This window comes from Pristiophorus japonicus, chromosome 7 (genome assembly GCF_044704955.1).
Source record: "Pristiophorus japonicus isolate sPriJap1 chromosome 7, sPriJap1.hap1, whole genome shotgun sequence".
NCBI classification, from domain to species: domain Eukaryota; kingdom Metazoa; phylum Chordata; class Chondrichthyes; family Pristiophoridae; genus Pristiophorus; species Pristiophorus japonicus.
Genome location: NC_091983.1, coordinates 215,094,769 through 215,114,903, shown reverse-complemented (window position 1 = coordinate 215,114,903; position 20,135 = coordinate 215,094,769). Strand labels below are relative to the sequence as shown.

The following is a 20,135-nucleotide window of genomic DNA, read 5'->3' as shown; positions in this document are numbered from 1 at the left end:
CTACCGTTTTGTGTGTCAGCTGTGGCTCAGTGGGTAGCACAGGCCTCTGAGTCAGAGGTTGTAGGTTCAAGCCCCACTGCAGAAACTGGAGTACAAAAATCTAGGCCAACACTCCAGGGACAGTGCAGAGGGAGTGCTGCACTGGTTGGAGGTGCCGTGCCGTCTTTTGGATGAGACATTAAACCAAGGCCCCGTCTGCTCCCTCAGGTGGATGTAAAAGATCCCACGACACTATTTTGAAGAGGAGCAGGGGAGTTATCCTCGGTGCACTGGCCAATACTTATCGCTCACTCAACATCACAAACAAATGATCTGGTCATCAGCTTGCTGTTTGTGGGAGCTTGCTGTGCGCAAATTGGCTGCTGCGTTTTCCACACTAAATCACTTCAAAAAGTATTTTGTTGGCTGTAAAGCGCTTTGAGACGTCCGGTGGTCATGAAAGACATTTATATAAATCGAAATCTTTCTATTTCTTTTCTTAAAGCTGCATCTTGGAGCACTGGGAAAGGTACAGGAGGGCATTAAACTGCTATAATTAAATCCACTGAATCTACAGCACAGAAACAAGCCATTCACCCCAACTGATCAATGCCAGTGTTTATACTCCACGAGCCTCTTTCTCTCTTTATTTACCTCTAACCACTGCCCCGCCCCTCCCCCCCCTCCCCATCCATATCCCTGTATTCCCTTCTCCCTCATGGATGCATCAAGCCATTCCTTGAATGCGTCAATGCTGTCGGCTTCCAAAACTCCAACCGGCAGGGAGTACCACATTTAAATTCCTTTATTGTACAAATCAGATTAAACAGCTGATACCATAGTGCCAGCAGACATTAATGATTCGTTTTAATGTTTTTTCAAAAAAATGAGACTGAATATAAGCCAGCCAATGAAAAGCCTGGCTTCCTAACGGATGGGAAACGGCGCAGGACCGCAACAGATGATGATCAGAGGGAATCATTTATACCGCGCTGAAGGCCCCCTTCTGTGCTGTAAATTTCTATGATTGCTGTGAAGCCTCACCATTGGCCGAAGAAAGCAACATTTCACAGACGTGAGCAGTGATTTCTCCAATGTTAGTCTCTCTCTCTCTCGGTACTCACGTGTTATTAAGAATTTGAAACTTTTCTCCTTTTCTAAAGCTGAGGTCATCATCCGTTCTGGCATCATAGTCATACAGGGCCACAAAAAGGGTTACCCCCACTGCGGACAGGAAGCAAACGGATATCAGTCAGCAGCACGATAGTGGTTCGGAACTCAACCATACATCACGGCTCAATCTTTAGCGCTCAGTATCTTCTTGCACACGATACAAAAACAGTCAATTTTAATATATAGTTGCAGCACAGCAAAATCGCAGCAATGCTCATAATACAGCCCCAGCCCAGCTCCCCTTCATCAATGGCCTGCTGCAAACATCCTGCTCCATGCACCCCTCCGTTGATCATTTTAGCAGCTTGTCATGTGTTTTACAGAGTGCAGTATAACTCCAGCCCAATGTGAAGCCACATTCGAGAAGTGCCCAGGATTCCTGAAGACAATTTGCAAAGTCACTTTTGAAGTTTGTGTTGGAAGACGAGCTTCCACTTACTCACTCCCAACATTAGAGGGGAGTTGGCCATAAGGTGGAAGCGCACGTGCAGAGCTCTCTCCTTACTGGGCACAGGGTCGGGCGCAGGCGACAATTCCAACAGTTGTGCATCGCTCCGCAGATACCGGTCAGTACCAGCATTAGTAGTGCAATGCTGATGCTGGAACTCAGCTGTATGATCGGGTAGAATCATTTGCAATCACTTAGCAAGTTAAAAATACAAGTTGTACCTCCCTTATCCAGAATTCCCTTCTCCGGAACCACCCCTCGTCCAGAATCATTCCTGGCCACCGGGTGGCGCATGCGCAGAACTCCGACATGAACAAATTGAAGTCCCTCCTCGCTACCGACTCCCGCGATCGCTGGTCGGACCCCGCGATCCACTGCTTCCCCCGCCCCCCCCCCCCATCCATGATCTTTCTGCTGCACTCCCAGCCCCAAGTTAGCCAGCCCCGATATCCGCTTGCTCAGTACCTGCACCATCCAATGACCACCCCTCGACCAGAAAAATCCCTTATTCAGAACAGGCCAGGTCCCGAGGGTTCTGGATAAGGGAGGTTCGACCCGTATACTTAAACATATGAGCAAAACAAATGACACCTTTTTTTTGGGGGGGTGGGGGGGAGGGTCTAGCTTTGCTGACCTAAGTAATGTTGTTTAAATATTTATCTAAGTGTTCTCATTATACTTCCTCCACATAACAACTTACATTTATACAGTACCTTTAACGCAGTAAAACGTCCCAAGGAGTGTCTGTATAGTACAACCATGATTTGTACAGTAAAGAGTTGTGCAGTACATCATTAAAAAGACTATTGGCTGCACAACAGTAAAACAAAGCAACTTGTTCACCAGTTTATTCAAGCAGAAAGAATGTTTTGCTGTAGGGGTGGGGTTGTTCAACACACAGGGTCTTCATTAAATAACGGTGTCATTTTTAAGGAAAACAAATTGTTAAACAGAAAAGCAAGTTAAACCCATGTGGGTGTTTCTCCTACCGGTGAGTGTTCCTCCGCCCCGAGTACGCAGGGTCCCCGTATGAGTGGAAGAATGAACGCCGCCAAAGATGGTCAGTGTTTGCCCACTTGTTCCATGGAAACTGTTGTAATTTGGAATTCCCGTAACACCAAAGTTGGGATAGTGCTGAGGAGAAGGGTCGGGCCCATACCGATAGCCTGGGTTCTGGGGAATGGAACCAGTCCGCTCATCCACTGATGCTTTTGTTGTCTCTTTGTCCTTGCATTGCACACAGCCCATTATCTAAACACCTGGAAAAAAAAAAACCCTAATGGAAACAGTCTTAGGATCCAATAGCATTTATGCAACTTGCCAATCACTGGAAGGACAAACTCATTTTTGCACATTGCCCCAACTATAGCACAAGATTATCTGGATAGCAATAGAGCACACACCTGGAATTTCACTCCAGCCCTACTGCATTACTGGTTGGGCAAGTACTTTACTATATCCAGTGCCAATTTGCCCCCACATTAATAGCCAGCTAACTTCAGGAGCTAAAATTTGGATTACATAAGAACATAAGAAATAGGAGCGGGAGTAGGCGATTTGGCCCTTCGAGCCTGCTCAGCCATTTAATAAAGATCATGGCTGATCTGACCATGGACTCAGCTCCACTTCCCTGCCCGCTCCACATAACCCTTCACTCCCTTATCGCTCAAAAATCTGTCCATCACTGCCTTAAATATATTCAATGACCCAGCCTCCACAGCTCTCTGGGGCAGAGAATGCCACAGATTTACAACCCTCAGAAGAAATGTCTCCTTAGCTTAGTTTTAAATGGGTGACCCCTTATTCTGAGACTATGTCTCCTCGTTTTAGTTTCCCCTATGAGTGGAAATATCCTTCTGGGATTGTTCCTATGCACTGCATATTGCCAGTGGTGTTGCAAATTGATTAATTTTGGGAGATTCCAGCTGCTGAATGGAGATTACGAATAGTTTAGGGAGCTGAGTGTTTGGTTCCGAATCAAAAAGGTACAAGTCGGAGATTATGGATACTTCTTGTCACTTGAAGTTGTCGGTTGGTACAGGGTCATCCATTCTCAGCCAGATAAAACAACATGAAATTCCGGCAAGAAGGAAAAAGTGGTGATCGTGCACCTCCCATTTGGTTGGATTGCACTTACTCCTAGCTGACTGCAGAGCAGAACTGATACCAGTTCAGACAAGCCCTCGTAGACCTACAGCAACCAAGAACACATTTTGTTATTTTTCACAAACTCAGCTTTGTATTTTCTTGCAAGTTTATTTAAATCTTTAATTTGCCAAATAGAAACAGGAAGCTGAAAATTTAATTCTACATTTATTTACACCTAGACACATTGCAACCCATAATATTCATCAACAACAGTAAAGGAGTGATAATACGATTAGAAACATAAAACCCTTAAAGAACAGTACTCGGGAAGAGGGCGGGGGGGGGGGGGCGGTGTTTAAATTTAAAGCATAACTTTGTAAATATGGCACTAAATAAATAGCTTAGAATGACTTTTACCCTTTTTAGTGTCAATTTGGGGGAATTCACCTTAAATCTTGGAATTGTAAATGTTACATCTTTCTCTACATGATCTTACAGCCCTCTATGATAGGTACCAGTGTTTTCATCCCTATCCTGATCTGTGAAAATTCGGTTTCTCTATGGAGCACATGCCAATGCCTTCATTAAAAAGTTCTCCTGAGCCATATTGAGGGAACGGTAGCATGGCAGTAATGATACAATCATTGACTGGATGTGGCAGGACTGCGGAGCTTTGATCTGATCCATTGGGTGTGGAATCGCTTAGCCCCGTCTATAGCATGCTGCCTCCGCTGTTTAGCATGCATGTACTCCTGTGTTAGTTACAGCTTCCCCAGATGGCTAATGCAATAGCACTCAAAATGTATGAGATCATCTATATTCCAGTATGTAACTTTCACTTTCCAATAAAACTGAATTTTCAATGAAGCAATACCCATACAGGAGCTTATACCACCTTCTATGATCCAGCATCTTACATTTTTTTTTGAAAGAGAAGCATTTCCTGTCAAATGATCAAATTTACCATCAGCTTCAAATCTCATTTACGTCAGAGATGAAACTCATCAGGAAATTGCAGAATCTCAGACCCAAGAGAAATATATTACATTGCACGTGGATTGTAAAACAGATTTAATGTGTGTGTGTGTGTGTGTGTGTATATATATATATATATATATAATATATAGAGGCCACAACACAATGCTGATCAGTACATGCAAAAAGCTTTTGTGGGATTGATGCAGTTTTACAGCTCAGCCATTTATTACATATAAAATTAAAATCACTCGTTATTCTGCATCATCTGCAAATACTATTTCCGTCTCTGTAGAATCGCATTGTAGCAAAGCTGTTACGGCAAACCTCATGCTCTAACCTAACAACCCGACCCCCAGAACGTGTGTGGTGGAGTTCAAGGCACGGCAGGGTGAACTGTGCTACGATGAGGTTGAACTAGATTGTGTTATTGATCGCTTGCACTACTGCAGTGAGAATGTCCAAGGAAATGTGGGCATTAAAAGCCAGAGTGTTAGTTACCTCAGCAGTTCTGAGACACTATTATTACAGTGTGCTGGCAGCCTGCGTGCACATTCTCCCACAGTCATAAATCATTTTTTGGCCTGCAGACAGAGAGAGAGCGCACACTGGCTCACAGACAATATTGTACTCTGATTTTAAAGAGCAAAGGGTTACCTGCCATCGGCTGTATTGTACCCTGCACTGGAAAAACAGATGCATTGCATGGATTTTGTCCAGGTTCACTCAGGCACTGAGCACTTATGGCTCGAGCATTGCAGGTCTATTTAGTGCAGTGAGAGGAGACTCCCGCAGCTTAGGCGTGCCGTTATAGTGCTTTCATTTATTAAAGCAAGGCTGATTATTTAAAGACAGATTATCAATTTAAATGGAGATCTGTGGGTAGAAACTCAGGAGACAATGCTGAAGAGCCCCAGTTTCTCTCCGTTCTTCACAGGCTGAAATTACAAAGGGTTAGACCAGCTTACTCCGCTCGTGGGTACAAGCCCTTTCCAAAATGCCGCTTTTTGAAATCTAAACATAATTCCTTAAAACCTCCAGTTGGCAATCATTATTTACTCCCTGCAAATAAAAAGGTCGATTAATAGCCACGCTTCCCCCTCCCCTCCCAGCTCCTGTTGGCAGCTTCCAGCTGAGTAACCTGCGTGGGCCAAGCTTCATCTCCACTGGAAAGCAGCTTCATTTGTATGCCAGCATTCAGGTTAGCAAATCACCATCAGGAAAGGCAAAGTCTTTTTGGAGACATGCTAATGTGAAACGATGGAAAGCTGGAGATGTAAAAACACAAACTGTTTCGGGTCTTTGTAAAAAAAATCCCCCCTCACTGTGCTTTGGCGAAGAAAATGGCCTCCTGCCAGGCCTACGTCACTGCCCCCTGGAGTCAGCTGCTGGGAGGTACAAGACCACACCCAATGGATTCCTTTCCATACAAACCGGGCCAAGTTCAGCTGAAGTGATTCATTTATCCAAGCAAGTTAAAGGAATCTGTGTTTTGTTGCAACAGGCTTCAGGTTTCATCAAGTAAAAGACGTCAACCCGAAATGGCAAAGAATATTTTTAATAAAATTGAGCAAAACCTCTTTAGATTTAAAAAAAAAACTTGGAAATGTCCAAGCTTATTGTGGATTCCAAGATACTGGAAAATGCACCAGAGAAATAAAGATCTGCTTCCTGAGGGGACATACTCAGTGACATAACCCCACCCAGGAACTGAATCTTGTGGTGTACGCGTGCGTGCGTGCCACTCTCTCACTTGTTCTGTTCCATTTTAAATCTCGTTTTTCTGTCACTTCTTCCAGTTCTGACGAAGGGGCTAAACCTGAAAATGTAATGTGCCTGCGCTCTCCACAAGTTGTGGCTGAGCATCACTAACATTGTGTGATGTTGCTCCATGTCCCAAATTCTTTGAGGATATAACGGGCATGGTGGATAGAGGTGTACCGATGGATGTGGTGTATTTAGATTTCCAAAAGGCATTCGATAAGGTGCCACACAAAAGGTTACCGCAGAAGATAAAGGTACACGGAGTCAGAGGAAATGTATTAACATGGATAGAGAATTGGCTGGCGAACAGAAAGTCGGGATAAATGGGTCCTTTTCGGGTTGGAAATCGGTGGTTAGTGGTGTGCCATAGGGATCGGTGCTGGGACCACAACTGTTTACAATATACATAGATGACCTGGAAGAGGGGAAAGAGTGTAGTGTAACAAAAATTGCAGATGACACAAAGATTAGTGGTAAAGCGGGTTGTGTAGAGGACAGAGAGAGGTTGCAAAGAGATTTAGATAGGTTAAAGCAGATGGAATACAATGTCGGAAAATGTGAGGTCATCCATCTTGGAAAAAAAAACAGTAAAAAAGGGAATATTATTTGAATGGGGAGAAATTACAATATGCTGCGGTGCAGAGGGACCTGGAGGTCCTTGTGCATGAATCTCAAAGTTAGTTTGCAGGTGCAGCAGGTAATCAGGAAGGCGAATGGAATGTTGGCCTTCATTGCGAGAGGGATGGAGTACAAAAGCAGGGAGGTCCTGCTGCAACTGTATAGGGTATTGGTGAGGCCGCACCTGGAGTACTGCGTGCAGTTTAGGTCACCTTACTTAAGGAAGGATATACTAGCTTTGGAGGGGGTACAGAGACGATTCACTAGGTTGATTCTGGAGATGAGGGGGTTACCTTATGATGATAGATTGAGTAGACTGGGTCTTTACTCGTTGGAGTTCAGAAGGATGAGGGGTGATCTTACAGAAACATTTAAAATAATGAAAGGGATAGACAGGATAGAGGCAGAGAGGTTGTTTCCACTGGTCGGGGAGACTAGAACTAGGGGGCACAGCCTCAAAATACGGGGGAGTCAATTTAAAACCGAGTTGAGAAGGAATTTCTTCTCCCAGAGGGTTGTGAATCTGTGGAATTCTTTGCCCAAGGAAGCAGTTGAGGCTAGCTCATTGAATGTATTCAAATCACAGATAGATAGATTTTTAACCAATAAGGAAATTAAGGGTTACGGGGAGCGGGTGGGTAAGTGGAGCTGAGTCCACGGCCAGAGCAGCCATGATCTTGTTGAATGGCGGAGCAGGCTCGAGGGGGTAGATGGCCTACTCCTGTTCCTAATTCTTATGTTCTTATATTTTTTTTGTTGTTTCTGTGTGCGCGCGTGCCTGTGTGTCTGTGTGCATGCGCGCGTGCCTGTGTATCTGTGTATCTGTGTGCGCGCGTCTGAAGATTCTGTTCACAAGCACATCATTATGTTTCCATTGAAAGTGTATTCAAGTTAAAGGAAATTGTGCCTTACAAATTAGCTGTGTTTAGTTTGGTGCCTGTGATATATTCACAGAGCACAGCGCACACAGCTTCCTAACATGGCAGGCAGCTCTCTCGGAAGTCTCCGGAAAACTGCCTGGGTCTGTTTATTATTAACTATGCACTTGCAGTACACAATACGTCCACATCCACAGTGTGGAGCTACAAACATTACAAGCTTACAGACATTACAGTGCCTACAAAAGAACCAGCGGAAGTTGAGGAGAAAATTATTTTACTCGGAGTTGGAATGCCCGACAGGCTTGTGGAAGCAAATTCAATTGGCAACTTTCAAAAGGGAATTTGATATATGCTTAAAAAGGAAAAATCTGCAGGCTACGGAGAAAGGGCGGCGGAGTGGGACTAATTACACAGCGCTTTCAAAGAGCAGGCACGGGCGCGATGGGCCGAATGGTCTCCTTCTGTGCTGTATGGTTTAAAGACCTTCAGATAACAACCAGAAGCTGCCCACGATCCGGTCGGTGGTATTTCCTTGGAAACGTTCACTGACAAGACACTGATGTCCCTTTACCAGCTGCATTTCTCGATGCAAAACCCGAGCCTGTGAACTGCACCAGTGTAGCGAAAAGAACCAAAGTGACAAGCTTGGAACCTGCTCGCCATGCAGGTGACAATACAGTTTCAACATTGAGCTATCTGAATGCATTATGCGCAACTAGAAATTATGTTACTTTTCCCCCCCCCCCCCCACCCCATCACTACTCCCTCCGCAACAGTATCTGAAGAATTTAGGGTCTGTGGCTTAAAATACTGTCCAAATATTGTATTATGACACATTATCTTATGTGTCAACTGTGGCTCAGTGGGTACGGCGATTTATTTCCAAGTCAGGATGGTGTGTAACTTGAAGGGGAATGTGCAGGTGGTGGTGTTCCCATGTATCTGCTGCCCTTGTCCTTCTAGGTGGCATAGGTCATGGGTTTGGGAGATGCTGCCGAAGAAGCCTTGGCGAGTTGCTGCAGTGCATCTTGTAGATGGTACACACTGCAGCCACGTTGCGCCAGTGGTGGAGGGAGTGAATCTTGGATGGGGTGCCAATCAAGCAGGCAGCTTTGTCCTGGATGGTGTTGAGCTTCTTGAGTGTTGTTCGAGTTGCACTCATTCAGGCAAGTGGAGAGCATTCCATCACTCCTGACTTGTGCCTTGTAGATGGTGGAAAGGCTTTTGGGAGTCAGGAAGAGACACACTCTTGATGCCACACTTGGTCAAATGCTGCCTTGATGTCAAGGGTCTCTCACCTCAGCTCTGAAATTCATGTTTAGACCAAGACTGTAATGAAGTCTGGAGCCGAGTGGTCCTAGCGGACCTAGGACATACATTTCAACAGTGACTACGCTTCAAAAAGTTCTTCATTGGCTGTAAAGTGCTTTGGGACGTCAGGTTGTTAAAGGTGCTATACAAATGCAAGTCTTTCTTTTAAATTCCTTTTGAAACTGTGCAAGCAATAAGCCTCACAATGTACATCATCATAGGCAGTCCCTCGGAATCGAAGACGACTTGCTTCCATTCTAAAAATGAGTCCTTAGGTGACTGTACAGTCCAATACGAGAGCCACAGTCTCCGTCACAGGTGGGACAGAAGGCAGTCGTTGAGGGTAAGGGAGGGTGGGACAGATTTGCCACACGTTCTTTCCGCTGCCTGCGCTTGATTTCTGCATGCTCTCGGCGATGAGACTCGAGGTGCTCAGCGCCCTCCCGGATGCACTCTCTCCACTTAGGGCGGTCTTTGGCCAAGGACTCCCAGGTGTTAGGGGGGTGTTGCACTTGATCAGGGAGGTTTTGAGGATGTCCTTGTAACGATTCCTCTGCCCACCTTTGGCTCGTTTGCTTTGGACGAGTTCTGAGTAGAGCGCTTGCTTTGGGAGTCTCGTGACTGGCATGCGAACAGTGTGGCCTGCCCAGCGGAGCTGATCAAGTGTGGTCAGTGCTTCAATGCTAGGGATATTGGCCTGGTTGAGGACGCTAACGTTGGTGCGCATGTCCTCCCAGGGGATTTGCAGAATGTTGCGGAGACATCGTTGGTGGTATTTCTCCAGCGACTTGAAGTGTCTACTGAACATGGTGCATGTCTCTAAGCCATACAGGAGGGTGGGGTATTACTACAGCCCTGTAGACCATGAGTTTGGTGGCAGATTTGAGGGCCTAGTCTTCGAATACTCTTTTCCTCAGGCGGCCGAAGGCTGCACTGGAGGAAGTGTTGAATCTCGTCGTCAATGTCTTCTCATATTGATAAGTCCGACTGTGGCAACCGCAGAGGAATCTCCCTGTTATCAGCCACTGGGAAAGTCGTCGCGAGAATCCTCCTCAATCATCTTCTCCCTGTGGCTGAGGAGCTCCTCCCGGAGCCACAGTGCGGATTTTGTCGTCTACGGGGCACAACAGACATGATTTTTACAGCGCGACAGCTGCAAGAAAAAATACATGGACCTGGTCCTCAACAATGAGTGATGAGGAAAGGTTAAAGAAAGTGGTTAAAATGGGACCTCGTTGATGTATAAAAATATCAAGTGGTGTAAGCAAAGTACTCCCAGAGTTCTAAATCACATTTTTAAAATGATTTGTTCTGGACTGAAGGCGTCGCTGGCAAGGCCAGCATTTATTGCCCATCCCAAATTGTGGTCGTAGGTTTGGGAGGTGCTGCCGAAGAAGCTTTGGGGAGTTGCTGCAGTGCATCTTGCAGATGGTACACACTGCAGCCACAATGCGCTGGTGGTGGAGGGAGTGAATGTTTAAGGTGGTGGATGGGGCGCCAATCAAGTGGTCTGCTTTGTCCTGGATGGTGTCGAGCTTCTTGAGTGTTGTTGGAGCTGCACTCATCCAGTCAAGTGGAGAGTATTCCATCACATGCCTGATTAAAGTAAGCAAGACAGTAGGATCAGATGGCACACACTTGAATTACTTAGAACACTTCCACTTGTATTGTACTTTTCACATCCTTACGATATGCCAAAAGCCAAAGCACTTCACAGCCATGATTTACTCTTAAAGTTTGTCATTGTTGAGTAAGCAAATGCAGCAAGATAAACGAGCAGTTGCTCAGTTCTTGGCAGTATTGTTTCATGTACAAACGTTGGCCAGGTCACCAATAGAACTTCCTGCTGTTTCATCGTGTCCCGGAATCTTCAACATCCACTTCAACCACCAGAACAGAGACAGTTTAACTAAACAGAAAAAGGCTGATTTTCCTCCCCCCACCCCCCCGCCCCTTAAGACCCCAATTCTTGCTGGGGTACCCATGGGTACAACTGTCTTTTGATACAATACGAATGAGCACTTGGGTGATGTGTGACCTTAGATGGCGAGTGCCAGCAGGTTATTAAGCCGCGGGGCAGGGGGAAACCAAATCAAATACGACCACAATCCTGTTCTCACGCAATCACTTGCCATCGGGACCATTAGACAGTGATTAAGAACAGCATCTGTGGCTGATAGTGCCACCTCCCGAGTCCAGAGGCAGCAAGGCCAGTGTAGTACCAGCTGGAATCGGATACTCAGGGTAATGTGATTAACAGTTTGATAAAACCAGCAGAAAATGAGCACTTAGTGACATCATTCATCTGACTTTTTGTATTATTTGTAACAGGTGTTGTGCGGTTCTTCACCCATATGTGACGAGAGAAACAGCTCGACACTCAGAGGGCGTTTGGAGGACTCAGGTCTGTGACCAAGTTTTGATAAGTGGCTCAGTGGGCAGCACTCTCGCCTCTGAGTCAGAGGTCGGGGTTCAAGTCCCACTCCAGAGACTTGAGCACAAAATTCAAGGCTGACACTCCCTCAGTACAGCACTATCTGAGGTGCCGCCTTTCAGATAAGACGCTAAACCGAGGCCGTCCGATCTCACAGGTGGACGCGAAAGACCCCGTGATATTATCTCGAAGAAGAGCAGGGCCGTTCTTGCCAATATTCATCGTTCGACCAACACCACTTCAAAACTACTTCATTGACTGTAAAGCGATTTGGGACATCCCGAGTTCAAGAAAGGCTCTATATCGTAGTCAGCCTTTAGTAATCATTTTCTGCTATGAAGCCTTGTACACAACAGCTTCAATCTCCACCCCCCCCGACCTCTCCCTTTCCCCTCACCCCCCCACTTGCCCTCCCTTCCTCTCCCGCCCGCCCTCCCTCCCTCCTTCCCACCCCCCCCACTCGCCCTCCCTCCCTCCTCCCCACCCACCGCCCCACTCGTCCTCCCTCCTCCCCACACACCCCCTCCCGCCCTCCCTCCTCCCCAACCCCCCCCACTCTCTATTCCCCCATCAGCTACAATTTCGAGCCACAAGTTGGATGCCCTGTCCATTCCAGTCTTACCTCAGGCCACAATGTCAGCCTGGGCTGCCGGTTTTGTGCAGGAAAGCATTATCCCGAATCTCACTTCCATCCCGAGCAGCTGCAAGCATCAGCTTAGCAGGAGCCCGTGTCCCCAGCTGGATGTAATGAAGCTGGGATTGACTGTACATCAGCCTGGGCTGGGCCGGTGAGCGTGCTAATCTCACCATTAGATACACTATGTCAGCAGAGATCGTTATGCTCAACCAGCTTCAGGATCAATCACTGTAAGTGACCAAGTCTCAGGCCCAGGGAGGGACACGAAAGTTAAAACAAACATCAAAGCGATGCCACGTACCGAACAAATACATGGGCAACAAACTAATGTGAACAGTTAAATCACTCCTTCTATCAGGCCCTCCAGACTTGCTAAACTAGTGCTTTAGAAACACTGTGTATGTTATAGTCAGTTTAATTAATGCCATTAGCCAAGGCGTGATTAGCCACGGCAAGACATTTATTTAAATTTATTTCATAGTGCAACCTCCCAAGTTCTTTTTCTGCACATTTTCAGTTTCTCTTTGAGCCTTAACTACAAATATGAATTCCCACGGTTGGAAATCAGTGGGCTCCTTGGATTGGGATACAGACCAAAACTCATTAATGGACCTAAGCCACAAACAGAAGAGCCCCTATTTTACAGAGGGACATACTGGAAGTGGGCGGGGGAGCAGAGAGGAGGAGAGGAGTGTGCAAAGGCCTGGGCACATTTTAAACCCCAAGCATCATTGGAACGTGACCTTTCAACCGCACTTTATTTCCTGTGTTCAAAATTGGTTTGAAACTTTCAGGTGGCCAGGTTGAGCAGAAAGGCTGCACCACAATGTCTCGTTGGAGGTTTCAACAAAGGGGGGGGGAGGAAGGAGAAGTTTTTCCCCACAAGCAGCAAGGGTATCCCCAAGGTCAGGATGAAGCAGGCGTGGACAGAGTTGGCTGGTAAGCATCACCAGGGCCTATTCAGCGTAGGAAGAGGTTCCGTGACCTCACAGGAGCAGCAAGGTTGAGTGCGCCTCTTAATGTCTCCACAGCACCCTGCAGACCCTTCCCCCAGCACTCTCAACAATTCCCTCCCCTCAAATCACAAGGGCACACCCTACCACCTCTCTCTCACTGCAACTTCACTCACCCCTTACTGTGCTCTCTTCACACCACACACCAACACCAATCTCTTCTCACACCCTGCCACTTACACAACCCTCACCACCTCCCAGCACTCCTTCCCTCACTACACATTCCATACACTCTGCTTTCCAGTCATCTCCTCGCCAATCCATTTAGCATCATCTCTGTCTCTTCACTGTCAGCGGAGGCTCAATGGGTAGCACACTCTTGCCTCCGAGTCAGAAGGTCGTGGGTTCAAGTCCCACTCCAGGAACTTGAGCACATAAAAATCTAGGCTGACACTCCAGTGCAGTGCTGAGGGAGATGCTGTCTTTCAGATGAGACGTTAAACAGAGGACGTTTAAAAGATCCCATGGCATTATTTCCGAAGAGGAGCAGGGGCGTTATACCCGGTGTCCTGGCCAATATTTATCCCTCAATCAACATAAACTAATATGGCAGGGGGATGGGAACCAATACAGGGAGACAGAGGGAAACAAAAAGGAGACAAAAACAAAAGACAGAAAAGAGATGAGTAAAAGTGGAGGGCAGAGAAACCAAAGGTAAGAAACAAAAAGGGCCACTGAATATAAAAGGGCTGCAGGAGGGGTAAAAACTAAAAATCATGGTTTAAAAACTAGGATGAAAACACTCTACCTAAATGCACGCAGCATTAGAAATAAAGTAAATGAGTTGACGGCACAAATCATTATAAATGGGTATGATTTGGTGGCCATTACAGAGACATGGTTGCAAGGTGGCCAGGACTGGGAATTAAACGTACAGGGGTATCTGACGATTCGGAAAGATAGGCAGGAAGGGAAGGGAGGTGAGGTAGCTCTGTTAATAAGGGATGATATCAGGGCAGTTGTGAGGGATGATATTGGCTCCAATGAACAAAATGTTGAATCATTGTGGGTGGAGATTAGAGATAGTAAGGGGAAAAGGTCACTGGTCGGCGTAGTTTATAGGCCCCCAAATAATAACTTCATGGTGGGGCGGGCAATAATCAAGGGAATAATGGAGGCATGTGAAAAAGGAACGGCAGTAGTTATGGGGGCTTTTAACCTACATATCGATTGGTCAAATCAAATCGCAGGGGGTAGCCTGGAGGAGGAATTCAGAGAATGTATACGGGATTGTTTCTTCGAACAGTATGTAACAGAGCCTACAAGGGAGCAAGCCATTTTGGATCTGGTCCTGTGTAACGAGATAAGAAAAATAAACGATCTCCTCGTAAAAGATCCTCTCGGAATGAGTGATCACAATATGGTTGAATTTGTAATACAGATTGAGGATGAGGAAGTTGTGTCAGAAACGAGCATACTATGCTTAAACAAAGGGGACTACAGTGGGATGAGGGCAGAGTTGGCTAAAGTAGACTGGAAACAAGGACTAAACGGTGGCACAATTGAGGAACAGTGGAGGACTTTTAAGGAGCTCTTTCATAATGCGCAACAAAAATATATTCCAGTGAAAAAGAAGGGCGGCAAGAGAAGAGATAACCAGCCGTGGATAACCAAGGAAATAAAGGAAAGTATCAAATCAAAGACCAATGCGTATAAGGTGGCCAAGGTTAGTGGGAAACTAGAGGATTGGGAAGATTTTAAGCAACAGCAAAGAATGACTAAAAAAGCAATAAAGAAAGGGAAGATAGATTACGAAGGTAAACTTGCGCAAAACATAAAAACAGATAGTAAAAGCTTACAGATATATAAAACGGAAAAGAGTGACTAAAGTAAATGTTGGTCCCTTAGAAGATGAAAAGGGGGATTTAATAATGGGAAATGTGGAAATGGCTGAGACCTTAAACAATTATTTTGCTTCCATCTTCACAGTGGAAGACACAAAAACCATGCCAAAAATTGCTGGTCATAGGAATGTGGGAAGGGAGGACCTTGAGATGATCACTATCACTAGGGAGGTAGTGCTGGACAGACTAATGGGACTGAAGGTAGACAAGTCCCTGGTCCTGATGAAATGCATCCCAGGGTATTAAAAGAGATGGCGGAAGTCATAGCAGATGCATTTGTTATAATCTACCAAAATTCTCTGGACTCTGGGGAGGTACCAGCGGATTGGAGAGCAGCTAATGTAACGCCTCTGTTTAAAAAAGGGGGCAGGCAAAAGGCAGGTAACTATAGGCCGGTTAGTTTAACATCTGTAGTGGGGAAAATGCTTGAAACTATCATTAAGGAAGAAATAGCGGGACATCTGGATAGGAATAGTGCAATCAAGCAGACGCAGCATAGATTCATGAAAGGGAAATCATGTTTAACTAACTTACTGGAATTCTTTGAGGATATAACGAGCATGGTGGATAGAGGTGTACCGATGGATGTGGTGTATTTAGATTTCCAAAAGGCATTCGATAAGGTGCCACACAAAAGGTTACTGCAGAAGATAAAGGTATGCGGAGTCAGAGGAAATGTATTAGCATGGATAGAGAATTGGCTGGCGAACAGAAAGCAGAGAGTCGGGATAAATGGGTCCTTTTCCGGTTGGAAATCAGTGGTTAGTGGTGTGCCACAGGGATCAGTGCTGGGACCACAACTGTTTACAATATACATAGATGACCTGGAGGAGGGGACAGAGTGTAGTGCAACAAAATTTGCAGATGACACTAAGATTAGTGGGAAAGCGGGTTGTGTAGAGGACTGAGAGGCTGCAAGGAGATTTGGATAGGTTAAGCGAATGGGCTAAGGTTTGGCAGATGGAATACAATGTCGGAAAGTGTGAGGTCATCCACCTTGGGAAAAAAAAAACAGAAAAAGGGAATACTATTTGAATGGGGAGAAATCACAACATGCTGTGGTGCAGAGGGACCTGGGGGTCCTTGTGCATGAATCCCAAAAGGTTAGTTTGCAGGTGCAGCAGGTAATCAGGAAGGTGAATGGAATGTTGGCCTTCATTGCGAAAGGGATGGAGTACAAAAGCAGGGAGGGTGTTGCTGCAACTGTATAAGGTATTGGTAAGGCCGCAACTGGAGTACTGCGTGCAGTTTTGGTCACCTTACTTAAGGAAGGATATACTAGCTTTGGAAGGGGTACAGAGACGATTCACTAGGCTGATTCGAGAAATGAGGGGGTTACCTTATGATGATAGATTGAGTAGACTGGGTCTTTACTCCTTGGAGTTCAGAAGGATGAGGGGTGGTCTTATAGAAACATTTAAAATCATGAAAGGGATAGACAAGATAGAGGCAGAGAGGTTGTTTCCATTGGTGGGGGAGACTAGAACTAGGGGGCACAGCCTCAAAATACAGAGGAGCCAATTTAAAACCGAGTTGAGAAGGAATATCTTCTCCCAGAGGGTTGTGAATCTGTGGAATTCTCTGCCCAAGGAACCAGTTGAGGCCGACTCATTGAATGTTTTCAAGTCAAAGATAGATAGATTTTTAAGCAATAAGGGAATTAAGGGTTACGGGGAGAGGGCGGGTAAGTGGAGCTGAGTCCACGACCAGATCAGCCATGATCTTATTGAATGGCGGAGCAGGCTCGAGGGGCTAGATGGCCTACTCCCGTTCCTAATTCTTATGTTCTTAACATCACTAAAAAAAAAATATTAGCTGGTCCTCATCACCTTGCTGTTTGTGGGAGCTTGCTTGTGTGCAAATTGGCTGTTGCGTTTCTTACATTACAACAGTAACTACACACTGCAAAAGTGCCTCATTCGCTGTAAAGCACTTTGAGATGTCCAGTGGACGTGCAAGGCACTATATAAATCCAAGTCTTTCCTTTTTTCTTAACACATTCACGATATGCACAAGCCCCACACATCTCCATTCACCTTTTCAACAGTCACTCAGTAACTGTTACCCTCTCTATCTGCAGGAGAAGATAGCACACTATCTGAAGGAAAGAGGAGTGAAGGCTGTGTGAGGGGTGATGACTACCCAATGTTATTGCCCTCACCCAAGCAGAGCAGGTTGCCCTGGAGATCTCCCAGGGCATCAGCAGTCCGCAGTCTCCCATGGCGAATGTGGCCCTCTCCAGAGGCATTGCAGCCAGGCCCACACAGCAGGAGTCTGCATCTCCAGCTTCACAGCTTCGGGGGAAGCTCAAGACACCAGATGTGCAGGCTCTGGGCTCAACCCTTGGAGAGACAGGCGCCCACCTTGGTGGACCAAATAAATAAGGGCTTTCAAGGAGTGCTTCACCTTACGCAAGAACATAAAAACATAAGAAATAGGAGCAGGGGTAGGCCATAATGTCCCTCGAGCCTGCTCCACCATTTAATATGATCATGGCTGATCCGATCATGGACTCAAGTCCACTTCCCTACCTGTTCCCCATAACCCCATATTCCCTTATCGGTTAAGAAACTGTCTAGTTCGGTCTTAAATTTATTCAATGGCCCAGCTTCCACAGCTCGCTGCGGCAGCGAATTCCACAGATTTACAACCCTCAGAGAAGAAATTTCTCATCTCTGTTTTAAATGGGCGACCTCTTATTCTAAGATTATGCCCTCTAGTTCTAGTCTCCCCCACCAGTGGAATCATCCTCTCTGCAGCCACCTTGTCCAGCTCCCTCATAATCTTAAACGTTTCACCTCTCATTCTTCTGAATTCCAATGAGTAGAAGCCCAACCTACTCTACCTTTCCTCATAAGTCAACCCCCTCATCTCCGGAATCAACCTACTCCAGTCTGCTCTCGGGAAGTGGAGGGGAGGAGCCCCAGTCCCCACGGGAGGAGCAGCGGCGCTATGGGACCAGGATGTCGGCACGTCTGCTCCATTCCCACCCCCTGCAACCAATGCACGGCACGGTGCCAGGTGGTCAGCTGGGCCAGACTGCCCCGGCAGCAGCCGGCCCTTCACAGCCTCGACAACAGAGGGCACTGCCCTCGGGCATGTAGAGTTGGACGGGCAACCAATGGCGGACTGTGTTGGGAGCGAACTGCACATTCTGTTTTTGAACTCTGGGGCAAGCCAGATGGACTGGAATGCTCTTTCCCGGCTGTACATTCCTATGTCAGTAGGAATAATGCTTTTATGTTTTAAAAATAGAAATTAGCCAATGTCCCATGCTGCTACTCGTGAGAAGTCAGATGATGGGCTGTTTTGTAAGGAAACGTCTGTTGGACCATGTAAATAGACAGTGATAGTCGGCTGGTAAAGCATAACCCCGGTCCCTTTTAGTGCACAGCCTAAATTGTTAAGCAAACAGAATTCTTTATTGTTGGGCCAGGGAGCTTTACAAATTACAATGTGATTAAGAGAATGAAAGCTCTCTCTGATTATTGATGTCAAAACTGGGAGGGAGCTGCAAACCTGGAGAGGGAGGGACAATCAATGGTCAACAAGTAACAGAGAGGTGACTGAATAAATTGGGAAATGGACCGAGGAGCAGAAAATGTTGCTCACTACAGCCAAATGCCATGACGAGGAGCAATGGGAAGGTTTCCTTGAGAGGGTAGGCGTCAGGATCTTACGGAAATATTTAAGATTTTGAGGGATCATAATGTGCTTTATATTAAACGCGAACGAGGAGAAATAAATATTGGTGGCAGAGTTGATTGATGGGTGTGAGATGGGTGAGCGAGGCGGGAGCGAGGAGGGGGGCGGGAGCGAGGGGGGGGGCGGGAGCGAGGGGGGGGGTGGGAGCGAGGAGGGGGGCGGGAGCGAGGGCGGGGGGGTGCAGAGAAAACAAGAGGAGAAAGCAAGAGTGAATAAAAAAAAAATATCAGAAATATCTTCTAGATTTTGGGACTGACCTTCTGGACCGTAATGATTTCCATATTCTTGGTTTCCACGAAATACAGAATGAACAAAGGGAAGGACTGGAAGGCAGATATAAAAGGAAGCAAAGATAAAGGCAGGCTTTCTGATTATAATCAATTAATGGATTGGAAAATCATCAAAAATAATGAATGAATTACTGAGCTCCCATACATGTGGATGAACTCGGGACTCACTCCTCATTTGGTTATTGAGTTCCTTTCTACAGAAAGCCGGTATAACTCATTAGTAATACAAAACACTCAATGTATTTTTATTCTTTAATTAATGCAAAAAGATAATCAAATCATGTGGGTATTCATTGAAGAGGATGTTAACACTTTTGGGCAAGACTGAAGGCACATTTGGCTGGAAACTGATGTTATTTTCCCTATACGTTTTTAATGTATCTGACTGTTTGAATAATCACTTTAATAAGGGGACGATACATTTTGTTTTGCAGCATGAGATTACTCGACCGGAATCAATGTTTAACACCTGTGTAGGTTTACACTCCGGCAGCCAAAGGCGAGAATAATTCAAACTGAAAGTAAGAAATGGAGCCCGAGCTCTTCTGTAAGCTACTGGATCAAGGAGCCTGCCATGGCACTTAGATAGATATCTCTCTCTCTCTCTCACCCGCCATGGCACTCAGTCAGATAGACCGGGGCAATCCAAGCTTCCCATGCTCTGTGCAGAGTCGTCTGCTCAGTGTCAGGGCAACATCATTTAAATGGAGAAAGATTGTAAACTGCTGCAGTACAGAGGGACCTGGGGGTCCTTGTGCATGAAACCCAAAAAGTTAGTATGCAAGTACAGTAAGTAATCAGGAAGGCAAATGGAATGTTGGCCTTTATTGCAAGGGGGATAGAGTATAAAAGCAGGGAGGTCCTGCTGCAACTGTACAGGGTATTGGTGAGGCCACACCTGGAGTAATGCGTGCAATTTTGGTCTCCGTATTTAAGGAAGGATATACTTGCATTGGAGGCTGTTCAGAGAAGGTT

General features: G+C 46.1%; 1 protein-coding gene across 9 annotated transcripts in view; it reads right to left on the bottom strand.

Moving 5' to 3' along the window:
• LOC139267447 (tyrosine-protein kinase Fyn) overlaps nucleotides 1-20,135 on the bottom strand; it is a 348,021-nt gene that overhangs the window by 89,856 nt on the left and 238,030 nt on the right. For 7 of the 9 annotated variants that reach the window (XM_070885782.1, XM_070885781.1, XM_070885780.1 and 4 more), the window contains 2 exons: nucleotides 2,590-2,859; nucleotides 1,104-1,203 (listed from right to left, as the gene is read on the bottom strand). In XM_070885782.1, coding sequence (XP_070741883.1) covers nucleotides 1,104-1,203; nucleotides 2,590-2,848 — 359 coding nt within the window. In that variant the 5' untranslated portion in view covers nucleotides 2,849-2,859. The other 2 variants (XM_070885784.1, XM_070885787.1) reach the window with 2 other exon arrangements.